This window comes from Schistocerca serialis, chromosome 9 (assembly GCF_023864345.2).
Source record: "Schistocerca serialis cubense isolate TAMUIC-IGC-003099 chromosome 9, iqSchSeri2.2, whole genome shotgun sequence".
Taxonomy (NCBI): domain Eukaryota; kingdom Metazoa; phylum Arthropoda; class Insecta; order Orthoptera; family Acrididae; genus Schistocerca; species Schistocerca serialis.
Genome location: NC_064646.1, coordinates 477,674,919 through 477,700,415, shown reverse-complemented (window position 1 = coordinate 477,700,415; position 25,497 = coordinate 477,674,919). Strand labels below are relative to the sequence as shown.

At 41.1% G+C, this 25,497-nt stretch overlaps 1 protein-coding gene across 1 annotated transcript in view; it reads right to left on the bottom strand.

Annotated features, from left to right (window-relative positions):
* The window catches only part of LOC126419723 (protein qui-1), a 918,484-nt gene that overhangs the window by 195,959 nt on the left and 697,028 nt on the right, over positions 1–25,497 (bottom strand). Inside the window, exons 12-14 of the mRNA XM_050086903.1 lie at positions 18,159–18,284; positions 7,652–7,783; positions 29–152 (exon numbers count right to left, since the gene is read on the bottom strand). Of these exons, the coding sequence (XP_049942860.1) occupies positions 29–152; positions 7,652–7,783; positions 18,159–18,284 (382 nt within the window). The remainder of the gene's footprint in view (positions 1–28; positions 153–7,651; positions 7,784–18,158; positions 18,285–25,497) is intronic.

Sequence of the window (25,497 nt, the reverse complement as noted above, 5' to 3'; positions counted from 1 at the left end):
AGTTTTCTGAACGATATGAGTGACTTACTATATTCTCAGTTTCAGTTGGAGAGACTTCAAGTCCCAGACAATGATTGAGATGTCATCTGAGCCAGTTAGCAGATACTGTGACTGTTTAGTAATTGCTAGGCATAATACTGGACCACTGTGTCCTGTGAAACAAACAAATTTGTGAGAAATAAGATCAGCACAATATAAACTTTCTTATGTAATAAACAGCAAAATCTTGCACAATTTTATCAGTCAAAGGTACTGTAATGTTCTGCTACCTGTTGACAGAGAAACTACCATAGTTACCACCCAGTGTGCTCTCATACGAGGGTCACCCACAAAGTAATATACCACTTTTTTTTCTCAGCCAAAAACAATGCTGCAAATGCAAAACATTATGTATCCATTATTTGAAGTCTGCTGAGTGAGCACGCCAAGTTTCTGTCACTTCTGAAAGATATCGTAGCTGCAGGACAGTTCCAAATGGCATTTGTAGGTGATGTATATTACAAGCAAAGTGCCATCATTGACTTTCTCACTGCAGAGGAAGAAACTGTGGGTAATATTCATAAATGCTTGTGCAAAGTCTACAGAGCATCTGCTGTCGACAGATGTACAGTTAGTTGCTGAACATGGAGGTCAACAGAAGGCAGTTTGGTGGAGCAAATTGCAGTGGTCAGGGAGACTATCCATGGCTGTTACATCTGACATGTTGCAGTGAGCTGATGTCATTCATGAGGATTCGGCAGTTGGTGCTGCATCTATCAATCAGCAAAGGAAGTTCACACAGTGAAGTGCTGGCTCCACCACTATGACAAGGATTGGTACCGAGAGGGCATACATGCCCTGTTTCACACTGGAGGAAGGCCTTAGAATGGGATGGAGATTATGTGGAAAAAAAGGGTGTGTAGATAAAACACCATTCTTTTGTGTGTGTAATTCTCATTATGTTCAATAAAGAATTGTTGAAGAAAAAAATGGAGTGCGTTACTTTCTGGGCAACCCTTGTGAAATGCCGTTTACCATAAAATTGAGATTCTGGTAGTTGCTCGAGATATGAGATTACTTAATTGCCAGTCTATAGTTTCCTGATGTCTTCTTGAATTGTCTCTGACTTACATCATATGCCACTAAAATTATTTTCCTGTGTTTTGATTTTAATTTTTTTATACAGATATAATGTACCAATTTTGTATCGTGTAACTGTTAATATAGCATACTGACTTAAGTTATAAGCAGGATGCAGAGAATATACAAATTATAAGAACAAAGAAATAATGATTCAGAACATTATTAGATGTGAAGTGAAGAATCTCATTATGACAAGCAATATTCAACCCTATGAGGAGAGCAGATGCTATATGGATGATGACAGACTCAAATAATTGATCGCTACATTCACTGCAGTGGCTAAACCCCATGGACTGGAACACTGTGACCAAATTAACTTTTTTACCAAGTTAAACAACCAGCAACTTGTGGCACAGTAGAAACAGAAATTAAAAGATTAATTGCAGGTTCATCTTCCATAGAGGCAGCAATTAAAGAAGGTAGCAAAAGCAATAGCCATAGGCATAGGCCCTGTTACTGTAGCTACCATTTTGCAGACACCCCCTCCTCTCCAATCTTCTTGGTGTGAGGAGTATATATAGGGTGTCTCTCCTAAAAGTCACCAGGTGCATTTATCTGGTGTTTGCACTGATATTTTTGATTCTGTTTTTTCAGAGTGTAGCTGCAGTCAGGCAAAACAAATACTGACCATCACATGTTATGTGGAATGCCCAACATCAAAGGAAAGCATCAGTTTGTTTTCTGTTATGAAACGAAAGTTGTTTTTTAAGTGGAATTTTACATGCTCATTGGATAGAGCAGTCTCAAATTAGTCTAGTATGATATTCATTTTACTGATATTTATTAATAGAGACTGTGAAATGAAGAATAACCAGTATCCCAGCAGCAACTGAGTAGCGCTGCTATGTCACAATAGCTGTCGGCATGGGCCGGGTCTGTTACTGTTTTAGTACTGGTTATTCTTTGTGGTTCACTGCCCTTTTAATACATATCAATAAAATGAATATTCCACAAGACTAATTTAGGACCACTCTACTAAACAGGCACATAAAATTCCAGTTTAAAAATAATTTTTGTGTAATGGGAAACAAACTGGTGCTTTCTGTCAATAAGGGTTCTGCTCAAAACACAAGATGACCAGTACATGCAAAAAGCTTTGCAAAAACCAAATTGCAAATACCTGGCAAAAACACTTGACATAATGCACCTGATGACTCTTAGGAGGGACACGCTGCATCATAGTATGATGACTGATTTAAGGCAAATTCCTAATTTCTGGCAATATCAATGTCAAACATTCAGGCTGGCATTACAGAGATAGAAACAGAGCAGGGTTTCTACTATAATGCATTGTGTCTTAGTGGGGACAGTTTCTCTGTGGAAGATGGGTACAAAGCACCTCCTTTCATTCATCACACAAACATTGAAACGGCAGATATTGAAATGTGACTGTGAAATGGAAAGTCAATGAAAGTTACTCAAGAACGAGGATGTGATAACTGTGAGATTCAAAAGAGGTACCACCATACACAGGATGTCCCAGGGAGAATGGACAATATTCTGGGATATGACAGCAATTATCATTCAGATCAAGTAAATCAAGTAACATGGGCTGTAAAATGCATACCTTAAGAGCCATGGGTACTTGTTCAGTAAAAGAGATGTGTTTCAAAGTAGCAAAGATGGACATAGCTCTTCTGGTATGTAGTTTAGAGTCCATGTACACTAGACTTTTTTGCTTCGAATGGTTGTTCCTGGCATATCTCTGAATACTGTCCATTTCGATTGGAGAAACTAGTATTTATACAGCTATATTTCTGATGTCAATCTGTTGTAAAATTATGGAACATATTTTACAACCACGAATTACAACATTTTTGAAGAATGAAAATCTTCACTAAAAATAATTAACAATCCACGACATACCAATCTTACAAAACTCCATTCACTCTGTTAGTCTGTGAGATTAACAGCACAAAAATCCTGCAGAATTCTTAAACATATTCTCAGTTCATACATAATAAATTTCCTTGAGAATGAGCAGCTTATGTCCACAAGTCGGCATGGTTTTAGAGAGCACTGCCCATGTAAAACTCAGCTTGCCCTTTTCTTACATGACACACTGTGAACTATGGATGAAGGGCAACAGGCAGATTCCATATTTCTAGATTTCCATAAAGCAGTTGACACGGTGCCTCACTACAGACTGGTAATGAAGGTAAAAGCATAAGGAATCGGCTTCCAGATATGTGAGTGCCTTGAAAGCTCCTTGAGTAATAGGACTTGATAGCAAGTGTTCATCAGAGACGAGGATATTGTCAGGAGTTGATGTTTGTTGTTCCAGCTGGTGAAGTTCCTCAAGTTGGGCCCACCATTCTTTACACCAAATGCTTGGCTATAACCAACTGTGAAAAAGGTGAATATCAAAAATACACGTCCACAGACTGTTTCCTGTAAAAACTGATATACCAGAAGAAGAGAACTCTTCTTCAATAAACCACCTTTCCTTCTCTCCTGCACTCTGTTAATTCATAATTTCATACCAGTCTCGTTCATCCAACCCTTATCGTGGATGTGAACAACACCACCTGACAGTATTTCAGAAGTTCTGGGCAATGTTGAAAATGATCAATGGATTAAGTTTAGTACCATCGGCACAACACGAAAGGACAACAGTGTAGTGTATTTTTTCATGTCCACTTATTTTACAGTTACAGCTTTAGCACATTTCATGGCAACAGTTCTGTTACTCAGCACATCAAATGTCAGAGTAGTTTCATCTATATTCGCTATTTGACTTCGTTCCACACTGGTTTTCTTTAAATGTGGAATAATAACAATACAGTGGAGATGCTGACTTGCAGGTAGGTGCAACAAAAAGGCTGTCACAAAATGAGCTTTTGGTCTACAAGGTCTTTGTCAAAAATAGACAAAACACACACACACACACACACACACACACACACACACACACACACACACACACACACACACACACATGCCCAAAGTAAAGTCACTGGCAGCTGAAGCCAGACTATGAGTAGCAGCACATGATGGGAGAGGTGATCCAGGGAGGGTAAGGAGAAGGCTGGGGCAGGGAGAGGGAGGGATAGCAGGGTAGGAGTGAGAGGTCATGAAGTTCTGCTAGTGGGAGTGTGCAGGAGGAAGGTGGAGAGGAGGTAGGGCAGCTAGTTGCTGTCAGGAGGCGGAGAGAGAGGAGGTAGTGGAAAAGGAGAGAGGTAAAAATACTGGGTGTGAGGATGGAATAGAGGGCTGTATAGTGCTGGAATGGGAAGAGAGAAGGGGCTAGACGGGTAAGGACAATGATTAATGAAAGCTGAGGCCAGGAGAGTCATGAGAACATAGGATATACTGCACGGAGACTCCCCACCTGCGCATTCAGAAGAGCTGGTGTTGGTGGGAAGGATACATATGGCACAGCTTGTGAAGCAGTCATTGAAATGAAGAATGTCGTGTTCGGCGGCATGCTCAGCAACAGGATGCTCCAGCTGTTTCTTGGCCACAGTTTGTCAATGGCTATCCATGCAGACAGACCGCTTGTTGATTGCTGCAATCCATTCTGGTTTTTCCATCGTTTGATGATGAATAATAAAGTGATGTAAAGGTAATACATTCACTTCATACTCTTGTGCCATTTTCTGAGATATTTTGGTTTTGGTTTGCATGCTAAGTCAATGGTACTTCATGAACACCACCCGTAGAAACTGTTAAGTTCCACTGTAGCACTAGCATATGAGTGTGTAATTGAATAATTTTTGAATTAATTCCAATGCAACATTGACCATGTCTTTCAATTCATTTCAATACGCCACCTTCTAGTTTTGGTCATTTTGCATTCAGTCTTCTATTTGCACATTTAGTCTTCCTCATTTTTTTCATTTCTTCTTTACTAGCCTACCAATTGCTAATGGTTTCCCAAAGCTTGCAAATTTAAATACCATTTGTATGTGTGTTCTACTGCTGCCACTTGGTGAGTAGATTTTTTATCCATCCAATTAAATTATATTTTAAAAATTGATTAGTTTTGTGAATACATACATATATACATACTCACGTGTTTGTCTGATATATCATATCATCGACATATTTATTCAGTGTATGTTAAGCATCATTATTAGTATTTCTGTGAGGGATATGTGTGTGTAGAATGTTACTTCAAGTATATCTCTGTTACCTTGAGTGACAGTTTCATTTTGGAACAGCCAGTATTTCAAGACTATAATATGTAAGCTATTACATACATTTGCAACTTTTAGTTTTTCAGTGCCATTTTTTTTCACTTTTGTACACTTATGTTCAGAAAAAAAACATAACACTTTGTATGACTACAGATATGAAGTTCGTATTCACAAGACATGTACATTACTATGTTCTCCAGAATTGGGTACCATTTCAGTCACCTCAGTTCAGCGTGTGTTCTGTAGCCAAGTAGGCATAGAATCTGGCATGAGTCCCAATAATTGTTCCATGCATCATGACATCGAATGCATGTAAGGTACAAATGGCATCCTGTGTTATAGCCATCCGTCCTACATTCACCTTGTTCCATAGTTCACCTGTGGTGGTTGGCATTAGGTCACAACACTGCACCTGTCGTTTCACCATATTCCACAAATTTTTGGTTGGTGACAAGACTGGTGATCTGGCATGTCAGGGTGAAATGCTGACATCCTGTGACACCAAAAAGGTACATTTTCATGCAGAAGCATGTGATTGTGCATTTTCTTGCTGAAAAATGATGTCTGGGGTGTTGTTCAGAAAGGGTATAGTACGGGTTACAGGATGTGATTCAGGTAGGTCACACTGATCACAGTGCCTTTGACACGCACCAACTGTGAGTTGTGGTTGTACGCAGTAGCACCCCACACCATATGACCTCAAGTTGGTGCTGTGTGTCTTGTGGGAATGTAATCACTGTGATGCCACTCTCACTGTCTGTGACAGACCAGAATGCAGCCATCATTTTCAAACAAACAGAACCTGGACCCGTCTAAAAACTCTACCTGATGCTATTCCAGTTCCTAGTGACACTGTTGCTGTTTAGCAAGTTTCTCCAAATTTGTCAAAGGTAGTTGGAGAAGTGGACAACGTACACAAAACCCATGCCATAATAAACAGCAACAGCAGTAGACCATAACTCCTGATAGTGTATGATGTGTTATACTGTTCCACTGTTGTTCCAGAGCTGAGGAGGATGCAGATCTATCCTGCAGTGCCACTTGATGAGGTGTCGATCATCTCGGGCGGTGGTCTGGCTTGTGCAACCTGACCCATCTTGTCATGTTCTGTGGCTTTCTGGGAATCATCCTGCACACACTCGTTGTGCTGCCGAAACACTTCATCCCATGTGAGGAGCAATTTCCCTGATGGATGTATCACATTCTTCTATGTCAAAATGCACCCTCTTTCAAAGTCAGTGATTTGACGGTGTGGTTCACACATGAATCTGCATGTCTGCTTAAATCATGCAGCTACATTACCTTCAGTTTACAGTGACAATGAGAGCTGCAGGCACATTTTACCGGTAGGTGGTGTTGCGCTGTGATATCAATATTGACCTTGAACCCACGGGCTGACGTGGTCCAAATGCTAATCATTTCTACAGAACGTGTCCTGTGAATATGAAAGTCCTATTTCCAGTCATTCCAGGTGGTCTGTTTTTTCTGAACATGAATGTATTACACTATGTTGCACGTCCTGCCTCCTCAGCCAACCAAAGCAACCCATCCTGAATAATTTTAAGCATGTCATTGAAGTGTGGTTCAAATGCACTTCATACTACTCAGTTGATGAGTTTCTTAACAGTGACTCACAAGATATGCAATGTGTGACAGTATTGTATCAGCAAATATTATTTACATTGAAACTTCCTGGCAGATTAAAACTGTGTGCCCGACCGAGACTCGAACTCGGGACCTTTACATTGTTTTGAATATGTGTACACAAATTAAAATATAATTATGTATGGTACATTGTGTAGATAGTTACTGTCTTGTTATTTTAGCATATGTGTCTACTTGTTTTGTCCATGCACACTTACATGAAATAATAACAATTGCATTGTTTTATGTATTGAACATACTGAAGAAGCCAAATGCATGGAAGACATACCGAAAGGCAACTATAATTAAATCAGTCAGTTACTTTTTATATATTTGTTTTGACATCAAATAGAAAAATATGTAGCAGACCTTAATTTTATTACTGAGCTCCAGGAAGTACTCAAGCAGAAAAAAAATTGTTTCTCACTATGTGGCTATGACACCCTGCAGTTAAAAACTTTTAATCTTGAGCTGGTGAACAAGTGATAAAAGTCTTACATCCTGATATGAGATTCTTGAGTGTCTTATGCTTGACCAGCACATTGCAATGCACAGAATCTTTCCAAAAAATAGCTATTATTTACTTTAATATTAATTTACACTTTTCCATTACATACAAAAGAGTGCCAAATTAAAGATATAACATGATTTCAAATGCTGGACATATTTTAATTTAAGAAAACAGAAGTGTAATGTGATAAAAAACAAGTGAGAAATTGAGCTGAATATACTAAATGGTAACCTACCTTTGAAAGTGTGGGTGAGTGTGTTTGACATGACATGCCACAGCTGTGGGTCCCCGTTGTGTGGGACAACTACCAAGTGCTGGCCAGACGGTGTTGGCTCTAGCAGCTTTACACCAGCTGGACAATGCAGGCCTGCAAAGTTTATTTCACTGTATTGTAATATTAATCAAAAGTGATAATACTGAGTACATAATTACACACCGAAATCCATAAGTTCCCATACTGAGACAAAAAGAGCTCAGTGATCAAAAATTTACAAGTTCTGGCTATATACACAAAAGAGGATATATTAACCATGATTCAGTGCTTATCATTTTTTAATCTCTCTGTGTCCTCAGATAACTATTCTTTCAGATTTAACTACAGGATATATGTATAGCCACCTCCACTGCACAACTGAGGTGGCTATACATACATCCTGTAACTAAGTAAAAATGTTTAAAATCGTCTTTCAGAACTGCCTCGAGTTTGTCAGTCAAAGCCTTCTGGATCTTCAAAGACAAGTTGAAATGCAAGTCACCCACATGTATTTTTAGTTTTGGTAAGAGGAAGTACTCTGATGGTGACAAACCATGAGAATAAGGAGGATGGTGTAACACTGATGTTTGCACATCATAATAAAAACACTAAGTCTTGTCACCAGCTTTTTGGCAAATCTCTCTCTCTTTCTCTCTCAAACACACACACACACACACACACACACACACACACAAGGTTATATTAGATGCCCATAAAATTTAACAGTGAAGCTAGAATAAAGCCTTTTAACATGGCTGTATCACTGTCTGCTCCCACAATGTATTCAACAGTAATTACATCAGCATAAGTTGAACAGGCTGACAGTTGATGTGGGCTGGCTGCAGCAGATTCACATGCCTACCTCAACCAACAACATAACATGATTTTGTAAACATCTCTATGGCAACACCTCATTGTTGTCGCAGCTCTGTAGACAGCTGCTGTTTTAGCCTGCAGCCATTAGCACTTCACAGCTGAAAGCCGGTAACAGCGCTGTGAGCTGTCAGGCATCTTCTTTCACTGTCTTGAGTATAGCTCAACAGTCATCAGTAGATGAGTTTAATGGCAAGGATGAAAAAAAAATGGCTCAGAAGCTTATCTACTTCATTGAGTATTATATTATATAAATTTAGTATGAGAACATATGTACAATATTATGTACATTTAGAGCAATATCATCATCCCAGTGATATTTTTTATTCTGTAATTTAGCATTTTTACTACCCAAAGGCACCTATTTTATATATAATTCAAGCATTTTGGACAATAGGTAAACATATTTTGACATACTACTTGCTCCACAACTTCCCATACATCCTCCCCCAATCCTCGTCTTTACCATTAAATAGATAATATTCTGTTCTCTTTAATTTATACTTTTACTTTTCCTCTTGGTAGTACAATTTGATACATGTTATTACCCTGCATTACCACATTCTCATGTTCCATAACGAAGGAGAATCTTAATTGATGCTGGAAGTATTTCCTGTAACCCCAACTGTAATTCCACGATCTTTCTTTAGGAAAACCTTTTCTCAAATAGAATAACTCAAAGGTACTTTATCTCTCAGCTGAAGTTTGTCACTGAACATGAACTGTTCTAACCAGTGGTCTACAATGATAAAAATGACTCTGAAAATGCTTGTTGTTTGCTGAAAAAAAACTCGTAGCTGTTTTTGGAGGTTGTCTTATTTCCACATTCACAACATGTTTCAGGCCCAGCTCATCTTCTGGTGGCTGGTCAGCAATTGAAATTTTGGATTATAAACTCTTTTTATAATACAATGGTAGTATACACAACTGCAAGGTTCACAAATGCACAAAAATAATAAAAAAATCAAAGCTGTCAAAAAAAGCTAAAATGTGCATGCCATATGCAATTACAGAAGCTCAAAAGGCAGTTGTAAATGCCATACATCAAGAAATGCATGTGGTATATCAGGCGCAATAACTTTCAACTTGCAAAGACATAAACCAAATGTACCAAAGCCATAGTTGCAGTTAATGTGCACTGCAGCCAATAGAGGACACCTTGGGCTAACACAATGCCAGGTGGCAGAGCCGCCAGTATCATCACAAAATTTGATGTAAGTAGTATTCCAGATAAAATGATTCCAATGATAAAAGTAAAGCTGCGAGATATGGCAGCAAATACTACATATGTGAGATGAAACTTCCTGGCAGATTAAAACTGTGTGCCAGACCGAGACTCAAACTCGGGACCTTTGCCTTTCGCGGGTAAGTGCTCCACCAACTGAGCTACCCAAGCATGACTAACGCTCCATCCTCACAGCCTTACTTCTGCCAGTACTGTAGTGTCGCAGAATAGTAAAGAGTTGTAAACATGGAATATTGTCAAAGTTTCGTTGCCTATTGCAAGAGCCAGAGGCAGTAGGTTAGGCAAGAGCTAAGAGGATTGCGCACATATGGAATGTGTCGTCACGCAGAGGCAATGGCCTGGTTACACACAACACTCAAGAGAGAATTGCTTAGCATGCGGGTTTATGTTAGACGGAGACTTTCGTAGAGTGCAAGACAGAGGTATACTGTCAGCTGTACTGCATTTCACAACTTCGCATAAGTCTGCCGCAACAACACGTAACTCTGTCGCAAGAACACCTAAGGGGTGAGTACGACAGATGAGTCAGCAGTATAAGTGGAACGAATGCGGTCATTACAAACGAGCATGACGTCAGGACGTCGCTCGTGCTTCCTTTATATACGCCAGCTTGGATAGCAACAAAGCACTCCCACTTGCAGTTAGACCTGCAGTCAGATGTGTACTGGGTTGCTGCATAGCACTCAGCTCAGTGATCGACATGGTAATCTTTATTAAGGAGATGTTGCAGTAAGGGTGGCCCATCCAGCAGCAGACATGAGGGGACAGTACCAGCTCTGGTCCTCTCTGCTGCCACTGTGAATCATCAACCCAGGATTAGCGGACATTGCGGCAGACACGCTCGTCGCCAATGCTGACATCAGTCAGCCGTCGTCGAGACCGTGCGGGGCCTAGGCCCTGTGCATCTGCCGTCACAACTGGTTGAGCCGACAACGCTGGGGGGTTGCAGCCCGTTCCGCCTGTCTACCATGGCGAGCCACCAGGAGGAGCAGGGAAGAAGACGGGATGGGATAGAGTACACTCCGCACTACGAGAACGCTTCTCGTGCCAACAGCACCAGGACTCCAGCCCGGAGCCACCTGCTGTCTGCCGTCGAGCCGGCCGGCCAGCCGGATGCTGCCAGCCACACGCGGCCGAAGTTAAGGACATTCCTCCGCTACGTCACAGCACACGGCGCTGCACTAGCAAGACTGCGCGACCCGGATCTGGTGTCATCGCTACGAGTCAGCGAGGACTCTGGGAAGGTCGTTGATATCACCAAGCCACATTGTACTCGGCAGGAATAAAGGTGTTATGAATTAATAATGTTTCTTTGGCGTTTCTGACGCTACTACAGCTATTTCCTAGCATCCTGACAACTGGGAGGTCACCGCTCGGCCATCCAGTCCACCGTAGGCGACCGGGACCACCGTGGCGCCTACAGATTTGGTGTCAGAAGTGGTCGCTCCCACTGCCTACAGATTTGGTGCCAGACGTGGTCACGCCCACTGCCTACAGATTTGGTGTCAGAAGTGGTCCCACCCACTTCCTACATATTTGGTGTCAGAAGTCCTCACACCAACCGCCTACAGATTTGGTGTAGTGGTAAGTGCACGAGGTGATTTTTTGTTAATAACTATGGATGCACGTTCTTTGTTGGGAGTGCACTTTGTGAGACCTGCAGGAACAGCAGATTTATCTGAGTTTAAAGGGAAACAGTTGGGAAACGTACTTGGTATTGGTCGGATGTACTGTGTGTAATTTAACGGGGCATGGGGAGCCATGCACGAAATTTGTACCAGTAGAACGTTCAATTTGTAAATGGTTTGGCCACACAGCGCACAATTGTAGAGAGTGTCGCTGGGCAATAACAAGGTGGAAGGATTAATTTTGTTTAGTTGTGCATTGTTAGTCTTGTTTGTCTTCTTGTGTGTAGTGCTCAACTGTGACAAAGGAGTTGAGTAGCTATTGTAGTTATCGTTCTGAGGAGTAAATTCAGTATAGAGTAAGTTGTTGGTAATTTGCACAAATCATGTTGGAAACAAGATCCATTAGTACTGAAGTGAGTATAGCTGCTCTGATGGTGCAAGTCTCAAAATTGCTAGAAGAGAATGTGCAGCATAAGTTACGTCATGTAGAATTAATGACGCAAATGGAGACCCTGCATTCGGCGAAAGAGTCGCAAATGGGTTCAAGTGAGTGCAAGTCAGTAGCAATGTCCAACCTTGCAATATATCATTCAGTAGCTAATCTGATAATGCCTTTCTCGGGTAAAACAACAGAGGATGTCATAGCATTCATTAACGATGTTTTGGCAACAGCTGCAATGAGCAATTGGTAGTGTAAGATTTTTTAGGGAGAAGTTAGCTAATTTGACACAGAAGGTCAATGAGACAGTGGAGTCTTTTTCAGATAGGATTCGGAAAATTAATTGGAAGACCTATGAATTATCGGGTAATCCTGATGCGGATCATGTATTACTACGAGAGGCAGAAAACAGAGCCCTCGATGTATTCCTCAGGGGAATTCCTGCAGAATTTTCTTGTGGGGTTAGGATGGAGAATCCTGGGGATTTAGCTGCAGCACTGCATATTGCAATGCATCTGCAGGAGATAGATATTGCAACAAGGGTTCGCAATGATAAACGCATCTTTGCGTCGGAGAGGAATTGTTACCGTTGTGGGAGGGAAGGTCACGTTAAGGCTCAATGCAGACAGCCGCAGTGCTATGAGTGTAAACGCTATGGTCACAAGGCAAATGAGTGTCATAGTAAGCAGAATGGTAACGGGAATAAACAGGAAAAAACGTTAAACAGGAACGGGAATGTTTTGTCTGTCGGAAGACATTCCCGGTAAGCAGAAGTATGGTGAAAACTAGACGGATTGTTGCTTGATGGGTGTTGCAAGGAATAACAGATGTAAGTTTTTGATTGATACAGGGGCACATGTATCTGTTGCTAGTCTAGTCCTCATGGGTAGGGGAAGACTAGGTACTCCTAGGTATAGATTACATGGAGTAGGGAATAATGAGTTAGAATCATTGGGTACAACACGGCTTGTTTTTAAGATTGGAACTGTAGAGTTCGGAGAGCAAATGGAAGTGTTGCCAACTGTGGGAAAAGGGTATTCTGTGATTCTCAGACTGGACTTCCTCGATAAACACCATGCCAAAATTAATCTTTCACAGCGTACAGTTGAACTTAGTGGAAACTTGTTTTCAATGGGTACAACAGCTGTAAATGTTTCTATGTCGCGAGGTGCATCCGTTGCTAAGATGTCACCAATTGAACCGGGTACAAGGGCATTAAAGATGATTATGCACGTCAAAGTGCCTTCGGGTACAGGGAAGTTAGTTTGGTTGTCAGTAGGTACCGCTGTACCACAGCAGAGATTATGTGTGGTGGAGCCACTGCAGAGCAATGAAGCACTGGATGAAACGCATTGTTTTATTAGAAGGAGTGTTGCGCACGCAACGAATATAAATGGGGAACTGATGATTCCGGTCAGTGTAGATAATTTTGGGGCAGATGAAGTGGATTTCCCACAGGGTTTAGTGGTAGCGAGTTTGGAAATACTCGACGATGAGGATATAGGTGAATCTCATGGTGATTATAACGTCAAGCAAAACGTCAAGGCGTCTGTACTACATGATAAGATTCGTCATTTGGAGAATGGTGATCGGAAAGCTATGGAAGCTTTGCTATTAGAGTACTTAGATCTGTTTAATTCAGAAGGTCCATTACCAAGAACTCCTATTACACAGCACCGTATACCGACTGGCGATAGTCCGCCAGTCTATAGAAAACCATACAGGATAGTGAAACACCTACAACCACTAGTGGAAGAATTTATTAATCAACAGCTGAGGGACGGTATTATAGAGAACAGTGAAAGCCCGTGGTCTGCCAACATAGTGGTAGTTCCTAAGAAGTCATTGGACGGTACTAAAAAGTATAGGTTTTGTTGTGACTATCGTTTTTTGAACGCACGAACAGTAACAGATGCGTATCCAATACCAAACATCATGGAAACATTGGACAACCTAGGTCGGTGTAAATATTTTTCGACACTAGATCTAAAGAGTGGCTACCATCAGATAGAAGTAAGTCCCGAGGACAGACCGAAGACGGCCTTTACAACAAGCCTTGGTCACTTTCAGAATCGCAGAATGCCATTTGGGTTGAAAAACGCTCCTGCTACTTTCCAGCGTCTGTTAGATGGTGTGCTTCAGGGACTGAAACCGAAGATTGTTATGGTATACCTCGATGACATTGTTACTTTTTCGCGTAATATAGAAGAGCATGTGGAACGACTGAACGAATTATTTAGTAAGCTAAGAGCGGCAAATCTTATGCTTAATGTCGAGAAATGTCAGTTTGCTCAGACGCAAGTGACTTATCTTGGGCATATTATCAGTCAGGATGGGGTAAGAACGGATCCTCGTCTAACGTCGGCTGTGCGTGGTTTTCCAGTACCACAGATCACTAAACAAGTTCAGCAATATGTCGGTTTATGTAATTACTACAGACAATATGTAAAGGCGTTTGGGGAAATTGCACATCATTAACGAGATTGTTAAAGAAAGATGTTATGTTTGAATGGATAGCACAGTGTCAGGAGACATTCGAGAAGCTCAAACAGATACTTACATCAGACCCAGTGTTGATACTTCCTGATTGTGAACAAGAGTTCATACTATCTTGTGATGCTAGTAATATTGCTGTATGTTGTATTCTTTCTCAGAGGGTTAATGGACAGGAACATCCAGTGGCCTAAATTAGGCAGAGAAGAATTATTCAACTACAGAGAAAGAAATGTTAGCAGTGATTTACGGTATCTCGTATTTTCGCTGTTATTTATATGGGCATAAGTTCAAGGTTCAAATGGCTCTGAGCACTATGGGACTCAACTGCTGTGGTCATAAGTCCCCTAGAACTCAGAACTACTTAAACCTAACTAACCTAAGGACATCACACACATCCATGCCCAAGGCAGGATTCGAACCTGCGACCGCAGCGGTCGTGCGGTTACAGACTGTAGCGCCTTTAACCGCTCGGCCACTCCGGCCGGCTAAGTTCAAGGTGATTACAGATCACGCAGCATTTAAGTTATTGTTTGGGTTGAAAGATCCTTCAAGTCGTTTAATGAGATGGGCACTCAAACTAAGTGAATTTGACTACGAGATCATTCACAAACCAGGGGTAAAACATTCAAATGCAGATGCGCTTAGCAGAAAAATAGCAGCTGTACAAGTTGTGGGCATAAGTGAGAAGGAATGGATAAGGGCGCAAGCCACTGACAGAGAGTGTCAATTGTTCTGAACACAACCACAGTTTGAAATGCAGGATGGGTTGCTTCGTAGGAAGACGAAGTGCGGACTACACGTCATAGTACCTGAGTAGCTGAGGGAAGAATTGTTGAAACAAGTGCACGACCATGTATTGTCGGGTCATGGTGGTAAAAGAATGACTGATAGACGGGTAGCTGAAAGGTTTTGGTGGAAGACACATCACAATGATGTAGAGCAGTATGTGCAAAATTGTATACCGTGTGGGCAGAGAGCAGATTTAAGTCATCAGAAAATTCAGTTACAGAGACTACCTGAAGCGGATCGTCCGTTCACATTCATTGGATTAGACATAATCGGAGCATTTAACAAGACCCAAGTGGAAAATCGATACGTATTAACAATATTAGAGCATTTTTCCCGATACCTGGTAATGGTAGCTATTCCAGAACAGAAGGCAAGCACTGTTGCGCAAGCCTTAGCAAATAACTGGTTGCTGAAGTATTGTGTGACATACTATAATTACAGATCAAGATAGTAACTTTATGTTGGAGCTGATGAAGCAGTTATGGCGTTTATTGAAAGTTAAGAAATTGCGGACAAGCCCATTTCATCCTCAGTCGAATGGACGAACAGAACGGGTTCATAGGACGTTAGTTAAGATGGGGAACATTGGATTTACTCTGTGTTCCAACTAGAGACCGTAGTTGGCACTTGTTACAGAAATGGTAGATTGACAGATATATCAAAGCTTGAACTGCAGGGCAGTGGGTTATTGATTAATGGCACTGGATGTGAAATAGTGGGGAAGCATTTTCACCTACCAGCTACTTTCACGGGTACAACAATGATTAACGTGACACATCCTATCTTGTATTATCCAGAGGAACCACCACATATATTGCCTCACCAGAACCTAACGTTTGATAACGAGTCCTTGGATCCCACATTGCTACAATCTTTAGATAGCCTGATTATCTCAGAAAAAGAGCAGACCTCAGTTAATCAACTTCTGCAGCACGTGCAGCAATATCGGGAGAAACGTAAGCAAAACACAATTATATTTGGTGTGTCAACAACTAGCATAATCGTAGTTCTAGCGTTTATTTGTGCAACTTACTTTTGTATATGGAAAAAGATGTCTCATTCTGAAATAACAATCGTACATCAAATACCTAAAGGGATGGATTGGGAATAGTGGAACGTAATATAAATAGATAACCAATGACAAGATTGGAATCAATATTCACTGTAAATAGATTATTAGCGGATAAGACAAGTTTGACAGTGTTGAAGGAGTAGTTGTAAGATACATGTAGAGTATAACAAAGTATGGCGTGCACAACCAGTAAGTCCACAATTGTAAAATTCGGGACGAATTTTCTTAAAGGAAGGGGATGTGTAGTGTCACGGAATAGTAAAGAGTTAGAAATGTGGAATATTGTCAAAGTTTCGTTGCCTATTGCAAGAGCCAGAGGCAGAAGGTTGGGCAAGAGCTAAGAGGATTGCGCACATATGGAATGTGTCGTCACGCAGGGGCAATGGCCTGGTTACACACAACAGGCGAGAGAGAATTGCTTAGCACGCGGGTTTGTGTTAGATGGAGAATTCCGTAGAGTGCAAGACAGAGGTATACCGTCAGCTGTACTGCATTTCACAACTTCGCTTAAGTCTGCCGCAACAACACGTAACTCTGTCGCAAGAACACTTAAGGGGCGAGTACGACAGATGAGTCAGCAGTATAAGTGGAACGAATGCGGTCATTACAAACGAGCATGACGTCAGGACGTCGCTCGTGCTTCCTTTATATACGCCAGCTTGGATAGCAACAAAGCACTCCCACTCGCAGTTAGACTTGCAGTCAGATGTGTACTGGGTTGCTGCGTAGCACTCAGCTCAGTGATCGACATGGTAATCTTTATTAAGGAGATGTTGCAGTAGGGGCGGCCCATCCAGCAGCAGACGTGAGGGGACAGTACCAGCTCTGGTCCTCTCTGCTGCCGCTGTCAATCATCAACCCAGGATTAGCGGACATCACGGCAGACGCGCTCGCCGCCAATGCTGACCACATCAGTGAGCCGTCGTCGAGATCATGCGGGGCCTAGGCCCTGTGCATCCGCCATCTCAACTGGGTGAGCCGACAACGCTGGGGGACTGCAGCCCGTTCCGCCTGTCCACCGCGGACGAGCCACCAGGAGGAGCAGGGAAGAAGACGGGATGGGATAGAGTACACTCCGCACTACGAGAACGCTTCTCGTTGACGTCACCGGGACTCCAACCCGGAGCTACCTGCTGTCCGCCGTCGAGCCGGCCGGCCAGCTGGACACCGCCAGCCACACGCGGCTGAAGTTAAGGATATTCCTCCGCTACGTCACAGTACGCGGCGCTGCACTAGCAAGACTGCGCGGCCCGAATCTGGTGTCATCGCTACGAGTCAGTGAGGACTCGGGGAAGGTCGTTGATATCAGCAAGCCACATTGTACTCGACAGGAATAAAGGTGTTATGAATTAATAATGCTTCTTTGGCGTTTCTGACGCTTCTACAGCCATTACCTAGCATCCTGACAACTGGGACGTCACCGCTCGGCCATCCAGTCCACCGTAGGCGACCAGGACCACCGGGGCACCTACAGTACCTCGTCTTCTACCTTCCAAACTTAACAGTAGCTCTCCTGTGAACCTTGCAGAACTAGCACTCCTGAAAGAAAGGATATTGCGGAGACATGGCTTAGCCACAGCCTGGGGGATGTTTCCAGAATGAGATTTTCACTCTGTAGCGGAGTGTGTGCTGATATGAAACTTCCTGGCAGATTAAAACTGTGTGCCAGACCAAGACTCAAACTCGGGACCTTTGCCTTTCGTGGGCGAGTGTTCTACCAACTGAGCTACCTAAGCATGACTCATGCCCCGCCCTCACAGCTTTACTTCTGCCAGTACCTCATCTCCTATCTTCCGAACTTCTAGTGTTTTATATCCATCTATAAATTGCAGTACGTGAAATGTTATTAATAGTTACATTTAAGTACAAGTCATAAGTTAAATATGAAAAGCAATCACATGTATGTTCAGAATTAAGTGCTGTAATATTTCCGGCCATCTACTTACTTTTAATCTGCAAGGGTAACGGAGGTTGAAGCCAACCATTTAGTGGGACCAGTAATGGTGCCGTATAGCCATCACACCAGGCCATGGCTGCAGTTATCATATGACTCACCAGATCTCCACTGTCATCTGTGGGTGGAAAAAAATAATTATTGAATGTAGGTGAGCTGGAATTGAATGTCACAAGTGCATTAACATTTTCGTTCTCACAGTCTGGAGAATTAAATTTCAAAGGAGCCATTGAGATGGACAGTTATCAATCAATCTCATTTGACTGCAAATCACCACTATTTGTTAACTAAACACACAACTTGAGATTGGCAGTATCATACTTAACACAATTTCAGTGCTTTCTAAATGTTGTGTATTGTATTTTCACAGGCTCTTTACAATGTTTATCTACATAATTGTAGCAAGTTGAGTGAAGAAAAGAGCATTCACAAATTTAAACACTTCTCCCATATTCCCATTCACATACACACTGAGGAGCCAAAACATTATGACCACTGCTACCATGAGATTCACTGATCCCTGATCGCATTGCAGGCATGAGATGTGGTACAGAAAGTAGATAAGTGGAGCACCTACAAATGAGGAAAGATTACAGCATTAATACTGGGTACAAATGAGGCTATCCTCTGACATAAGTAATACTGACAGTGGTCAAATAATCAATATTTGAAAATATGATGTAACTGGATTGATATAAAATCTACTCACCTAGAGGTGACAGGAAAAACATAGACATACAACAGGTAAATAAATGTGCAAACTTTCAGAGCCAGTGGCTCCTTTTTCTGGTAGAATGGGAAGGAAGAGGGATAAAGGAAAAGCACTGTGGGCTTTAGGAGATGGGCAGAGTTCTAAAAAGTCGCCAAGAACACTGGGTCATAGGAGATTTACTGGACTGTCCAGTAAGTCTCCTCTGACATGGGGTTCTAGGTAAATTCTCCCAATCCTCACCAGTCAGTTTGCTTCCTCCCTCTTTCTTCCTTTTTGGCTCTTCTGCCAGAATGATCCACTGGCTCTGAAAGCTTTCACATTTCTTAATTTTTCTGTATGTTTTCTCCTGTCACCACTTGATGAGTAGATTTTTTTACCTATACACTTGCATTATACTAACAATGGCACATTGTAATGGTCCAGTGAATGGGAATCAGCATCTAGGGAATGGTGAAGCTGGTCAGCTTCTGTCCTAGGTATGCACGGAAGCTGGTTGAAGAGTGATGAAAGCATGTACACTACAATGTTCTGGACATCTACACCTCATCACAGAACATGGAGGTTGGGGGCTTACCTGCTTTGCAAAGCAGGATAGGCAGTGATCTGTGGCAGATCTAGCAGCAGAATGCAATGTTGCTGCAAGCACAAGTGTTTGGAGCACATCGTTTGGCACACATTGTCTAAGATGGGGTTCATTATCAAATGACCCCTATATGTTCTCACACCGAACCAGTGGCATTGCACTCTTTGGCACTTTTTTGGGATTCAGCTTTGTGATCTGTAATTGGCCTTTGCATAGACATTTGGTGATACATAGTTCTGAAGTCTATTTTGTGTGGTTAATTATGGAGCCCATATAAAAGTGTGAACAGTTACAGTAAGATACTAAGACCATTAGTCACAAACAATCTGTAGCAAATGAGAGCATCATAACAGATACAGAAATAAGTGATTACAATGAAATACCTTGAAGAAATGTGGAGCTGTTATAAACTGCTTCTACATGGTACACTAACAATTAACCCAACCCACTGATGGTAGTTCTGTTGTGTAAAATGGAAATGCCATGTGGCTAGGGCCTCCCGTCAGGTAGACTGTTCGCCTGCTGCAAGTCTTGTGAGTTGACGCCACTTCGGCAACTTACATGTCGATGGGGATGAAATGATGACGATAAGGACAACACAACACCCAGCTGGAAATCGAACCCAGGCCATTAGGTATGACATTCTGTCGCGTTGACCACTCAGCTACCAGGGGTGGACGTTCCATTGTGCGATACCAATGGAAAGAGCTTTTTTACCCTCTATTTAAGACTGTCGTATCATTCAATATATGAGCAAAAAAATTGGTTGTTGTTTACTTATTAATGCATTTTCAATGTGTCTGTAAGGACACCGATACTTACTAAAGTAAAATAACCAAGAGAGGAAAATTAAGATTTTATGTCTAATCCACAATTAAGTCATTAGAGACCTAGAAAGACTAGGGTTGGCAGGAGCAGGGAATGATTACTCTTGCCCATTTCCAGTCTGAGCCATGGTAAAAATTGCTGTTTTGAAGAGTGCGTTGCAGTGCGTAGTGTGAAGCAGTTGCCCTTCGTTTCTGGCAGTGGCGTCACTGTGGCAATCGCAGCTTTGGTGTCTCCCTCTGGTGAGAAAGGGGAAAGGTAGCCAGTTCATGTGCATTTAAGGGGCGCTATGAGCTCGCTAGGCGGCGAGTCTGGTCAGTTGGTCAGCCGGGTCAGTGTGGGGCAGTCAGTGTCTGTCTGTCATCCGGACTGCTAGTATGTGTTAGGCCGCCAGTCTGCTCGAGTTTGTTCAGGTAATTGTCATTGGACATGGGATCGATCGGTTGGTCCGTCGCGCACTGGGATACAAGATGACTTGTCCTTCTTGAGCGTCGGCGCATGTGAGGTCGCCACGTGAGTCCAGTGGGCCGCACCATATAGCGAGGGGTAGTGGCTTCGCGGCCGACATGAGAGCAACAGCAGTCAACCCACGACATTGGTCTGGCTGGCACGAGCTGCGACGCCGTGAGACGGGAGATTGGCGCGCCTTCCTGCTTCCGTTGAAGCGGCTGGCAGCGGACGGTTCAGGAGAGTATTTTGGGGGTTCTGCACCAGGTCTTCGCCAGACATCGCAGTTTATTAGAAGTTAAGTGATTCATGATATGTTGTTTCATTTACTTGTTACATTCTACTTGTTTTCTTGATCAGTCTCTCGTCCCCAGCTTACTCATCTGTCTCTTGTCCGCATTTGTTAGGCAGTTAGTGTCTGTCAGTCTGCCATACGTTAATAGCTGCCTCTGTCATGTTTGTCGGATTCGGTGTTAACGAATGTATTGCTTGAAGTGTAATGGCCAAATTCCTGAAATATGTTTTTATCTTGACTATCATCTTGAGAGGCAGTATATGTATAATGTAGAGCATGTTTGTATATTTTATGTAAGACTGCATTTCATGGGTTTTTATTTAAATGGTCATTGTAGTATATAAAGTTGCCAACCTTCCACTGTAATACTTTTTTTTTTAATTATTTGCACCTTTGGTGGCAAGTTAATTTTTTTAATGTTAGTGTTTTGTACCATTTCCATCCCTTCTATGGGGTGCATAGTTTATGTGCTTGTGTGAGTTGTTAAAATTTTTAGTTTAAAGTAATCTGGTGTGTTGCAGATTTGCACCAGTGTAGTCTTTCAGAGATTGCTGTGAGCGGTCGTGACTACGGTCATGTCAAAAGGCAGCGGCAAGGTTCTCAGCGTGGAAGCTCATATGTCTTTCTGCCTCTGAATAAAATTGTAACTTTATATTTTGAGGGTGCTTCCTGATTATAATTTGAAGTTTGCTTAAAAAAAAAAAAAAAAAAAAAAAAAAAAAGGTTTTAGAAATAAAATTTCCATTTGTTGAAAGAAATTTAATTTGTTTTCATCAGTTACCCACTGGCAAATACTTCCGCACTCACATATTGTGATTAAATGTGCTAATGTTCTCGATGAATCGCTGGTAAATAAAGTAAATTCTTAAGAAAAGGTTTTGAAAGTAAATTCACAGTTCACAGTCCGTGCTATTTCTTAATTATTTCATATCCACTCTGTAGAAAAGACTTCAGCAGTATTGACCATTTATAGTTTTTAACTTTTGCATAGTAAGCAGCAACAACAGTAGCTTTTGCATTCCAGGAAACACTGGCCATAGTCTTGTGACTGATGAAATTGATAAAGCAGGACCACCAGCTTCCATGCGCATCTTTGAATGATGTTTTATTTCTTGTATGAAGTGGTGAATACCATTGATGAGCCAAAACATTATGAACCTATTTCAAAGGGCTCAGCCCATCTTTGGAACTCAACACAGCAACGATTCTGCATACCACAGGTTCGATGAGTCCTCAGCAGGTTTTGAAGAGTGTGTGTTGCGAGGTGTTTAGTTTATGCCGGTATGACGAAATTCTCATAAATTACATGTCTGTATATGTAGGCACAGTGTTTGTGCCTGAAAGTGTCTTAGATCTGTTCAACTGAGTTCAGATCGAGCAAATTTGGTGGTCAAGATGTCAATGTGATTTCTGTATCATGCTCCTAAATCTCTGTAGCACAGTTCTGGCCTTGTGGCACGGTCTTCTTCAATTTTGACGATTTTTCAGTATCTGATATTCATAAAAACTTCATGCAGTTTTATAAGGAGTCTGCTTCTCCACTGTACCTGTTCAGAAGAAAGTGGCTGAAATCAAACCTGGCCATAAATCATCTCTTGAGGTCTCACATGAAACACATCCCAAAACAGCAATGACAGATATAAAAATTGTTAAAATGCACATTATGGCATGGATGATTGTTAGACATATTTATGTTCCCAAGTCCATGACTGTAGAAGGAGTGGTTAATGAATGAATGAAGAACTGAGCTGTTTGATTAGCCTAGCCACATGCTGGTACCACCTCAGTTTATTATCAATCTGGAAATCCTGAAACTTCTCACATGGAGCCTCATCCAGTGTATGTCTGTTGACCTTGACTGGTGCCTGCAAGTAATTTTTATTTGTTTGGAGTTTCATAGTATGAATTGCTGTGATATTAAAGATTAAGCTGTTGTCTATGACCAGTTGTAAGCCTGTTCTATTATTGTACTGGAAGGATCCACTATGGATTTGCTTGGATCCTTTATCAGTATACTTGTGTATCAGCAAACGGTTTTTGAAAAGTCCTTCAGTATTGCAGGTAAATCATTTATGCAGATTAAGAACATAAGTAAGCCAAGCACTGAACTGCATATTTAATATTTTCCAACTCTGAATTTCATCTTATTAGTTTTGTATCATTTGCTAATGTTATCCTCTGTTTTCCATTGGAAATATTCAACTAAGAGGCAGATTGGTAATGCCACACCAATTTAGTTTACTTAGCAGAATTTTATGATGCACACAATCAAAGGCCTTGGAAAGATAACAGAAAATGTCAACAGGGTAATTTTTCTTGATTAAGTCTATTAGAACTGAATTTGAGAGAGCATATATTCCCTTCTCAGCAGAGAAGCCTTTACAGAATGCAAACTAAGCTGTTGTTAAAATGTTACCATCAGAAAGAAATTTCAGTATTCCATACTATAATTTTCAACAACCCTGAAAGGAGGGAGAGCCATCTATAGTTACAAGTTATTTCCTTATCTCAACTTTTTTTTCATTATATCTTTACAGTCATTCAGTACAGTCCCCTTATTCTCTTTGACTGAATCCCAACATCTCAGAAGCTCTATTATTCCATCCTGGACACCACCTGAAGGCTTACATTTCAACAACGTTATGATCAGCTGCACATGGTGTGAGTTTCTACTGCTTGTCTTTGTGCTTGTCAGACCAGACCTTGGCCAGTAAGTTCGTTGGAACTGTCCCCAGCTATGAACATTTGGAGCACTATGGACAGTGCCCTCCAACCAGCTAAAGATTTTGATGATCTAAAATTTTAACGGAACAGAATTTGGCACAATATCCTCAGGGAGGCATGTGACAATTGTATCGATCAATGTAAAACTGTAACTGATTACATAAGTGCTAGAGGTGCAACAATGCATTACTGGCTTGCTTAATTTGTGAAGCTCTTTCTCTTGAATAAATTATCCAATTTATCTGAAATTGTAAACATTTGTTTGTCTGTGCATGTACATCACATCTACAGATTTCCATCGCATTTGGAAAATTCCTTTGTGGTTTTGTTGTTGTTTTTGTCTAAGAGTGTATTATCATTTTCCACTTTGTTGTGACTAACCTGCCATGTTTTCTCCACTCACTGTCACAACTGTGTCTTTAGACATTTGGCAGCAGCTCTTTCAATGTGAATTATTCACTTCATAACATACAGTTTTCAAATCATTCAGTTTGGTGTATTGTAAATATAGCAAGATTTCCAATAAGAAACAAATTTGAGGAGAAATACAAAATTTTGTATTATTTATATACATTTCTGAGGCATTGCTGCACAAATAATGGTACAGTTTCCCATACAAAGAAATAAGATGCATAATTGCCTTGTTCAAACAATGAAACTGGTGTCAATAAATTCTTAAAAGAAAAACACTTTTCCATCAGACGAGTAAAGAGCAATCTTTTCAGTGAACCAAGCCCCATGTTGAACATAGACTGCCTTTTATTTTTTCCTATAAATATTGTAACCGCATATACTCTGACGTTTGGGTATAGAGTTTTGAATGATGTGTTAGTAGTTTACAGTTCTCTTCATGGTGAGTGCTGTAGTTGTAATCAAAATTGAAAGGATTTAGAGTACACTGATTTTTATATAAGAATAAAGGAAGGGAATAGATAGTATTTATAAATTTTGAAACAGTGGTTGGCAGGATAACTGTGGTTTGGCAACACACATTCCTTATTATTTTCTTTTGTAATATGGGGAATCACATAGCATTTCTTGAATTTCTTCTGAAGATTACACCATAAAAAAATAACTGACTCAAAGTAACATTGACAGACTATCTTCCTAGTGTGTGCATTTGTAGCAACTGCCAAAATACACATTGCAAATGCTAAGCTGTCAAGTTTATTTGCTAAGTAGTCACTATGTATTTTTATCGAGGTTTAGACCTAATAAATTAACACAGTTTGCCTGTGTGATATCCTGAACACTGCAAGCCACCTTTACTTCACTTATTATAATGGTTTCGATCCAAATTGTGTTGTATTGGCCATAGTTACATTTATTTTCAAACAATTTTGATGGAACCATGATTGCAGTTTTTTCTTATGTGTTTTTGAGACTTCTTGGAATTGTTTGTTCTTCTGTCTTTTGGAAACATTTATTCCAAAAATAGCCTAGAGAAAATATTGAAAATTACAAGAATTGGACAGAGTTTTGATTTTGCTGGCTGTTTCTGGAAATGTGCCATGCTAGTAACCTCTTACTGGAAACATCTAGATGTAGACCAGATAGTGTATGGTGTATCAGTGGGAAGGGCAACACGTGAATCACACCCATGTGTGATTACCATAGAGTCATTTCATGTCAAGACATTCACATCACCTTACATCTCAGGTTTGTATGGAGCTTTGTTTGTTTCCTCTTCTTCAGGGAGCTAAGAAACCATACCAAATTTTAGCATTTTCTCTCTCTCTCTCTCT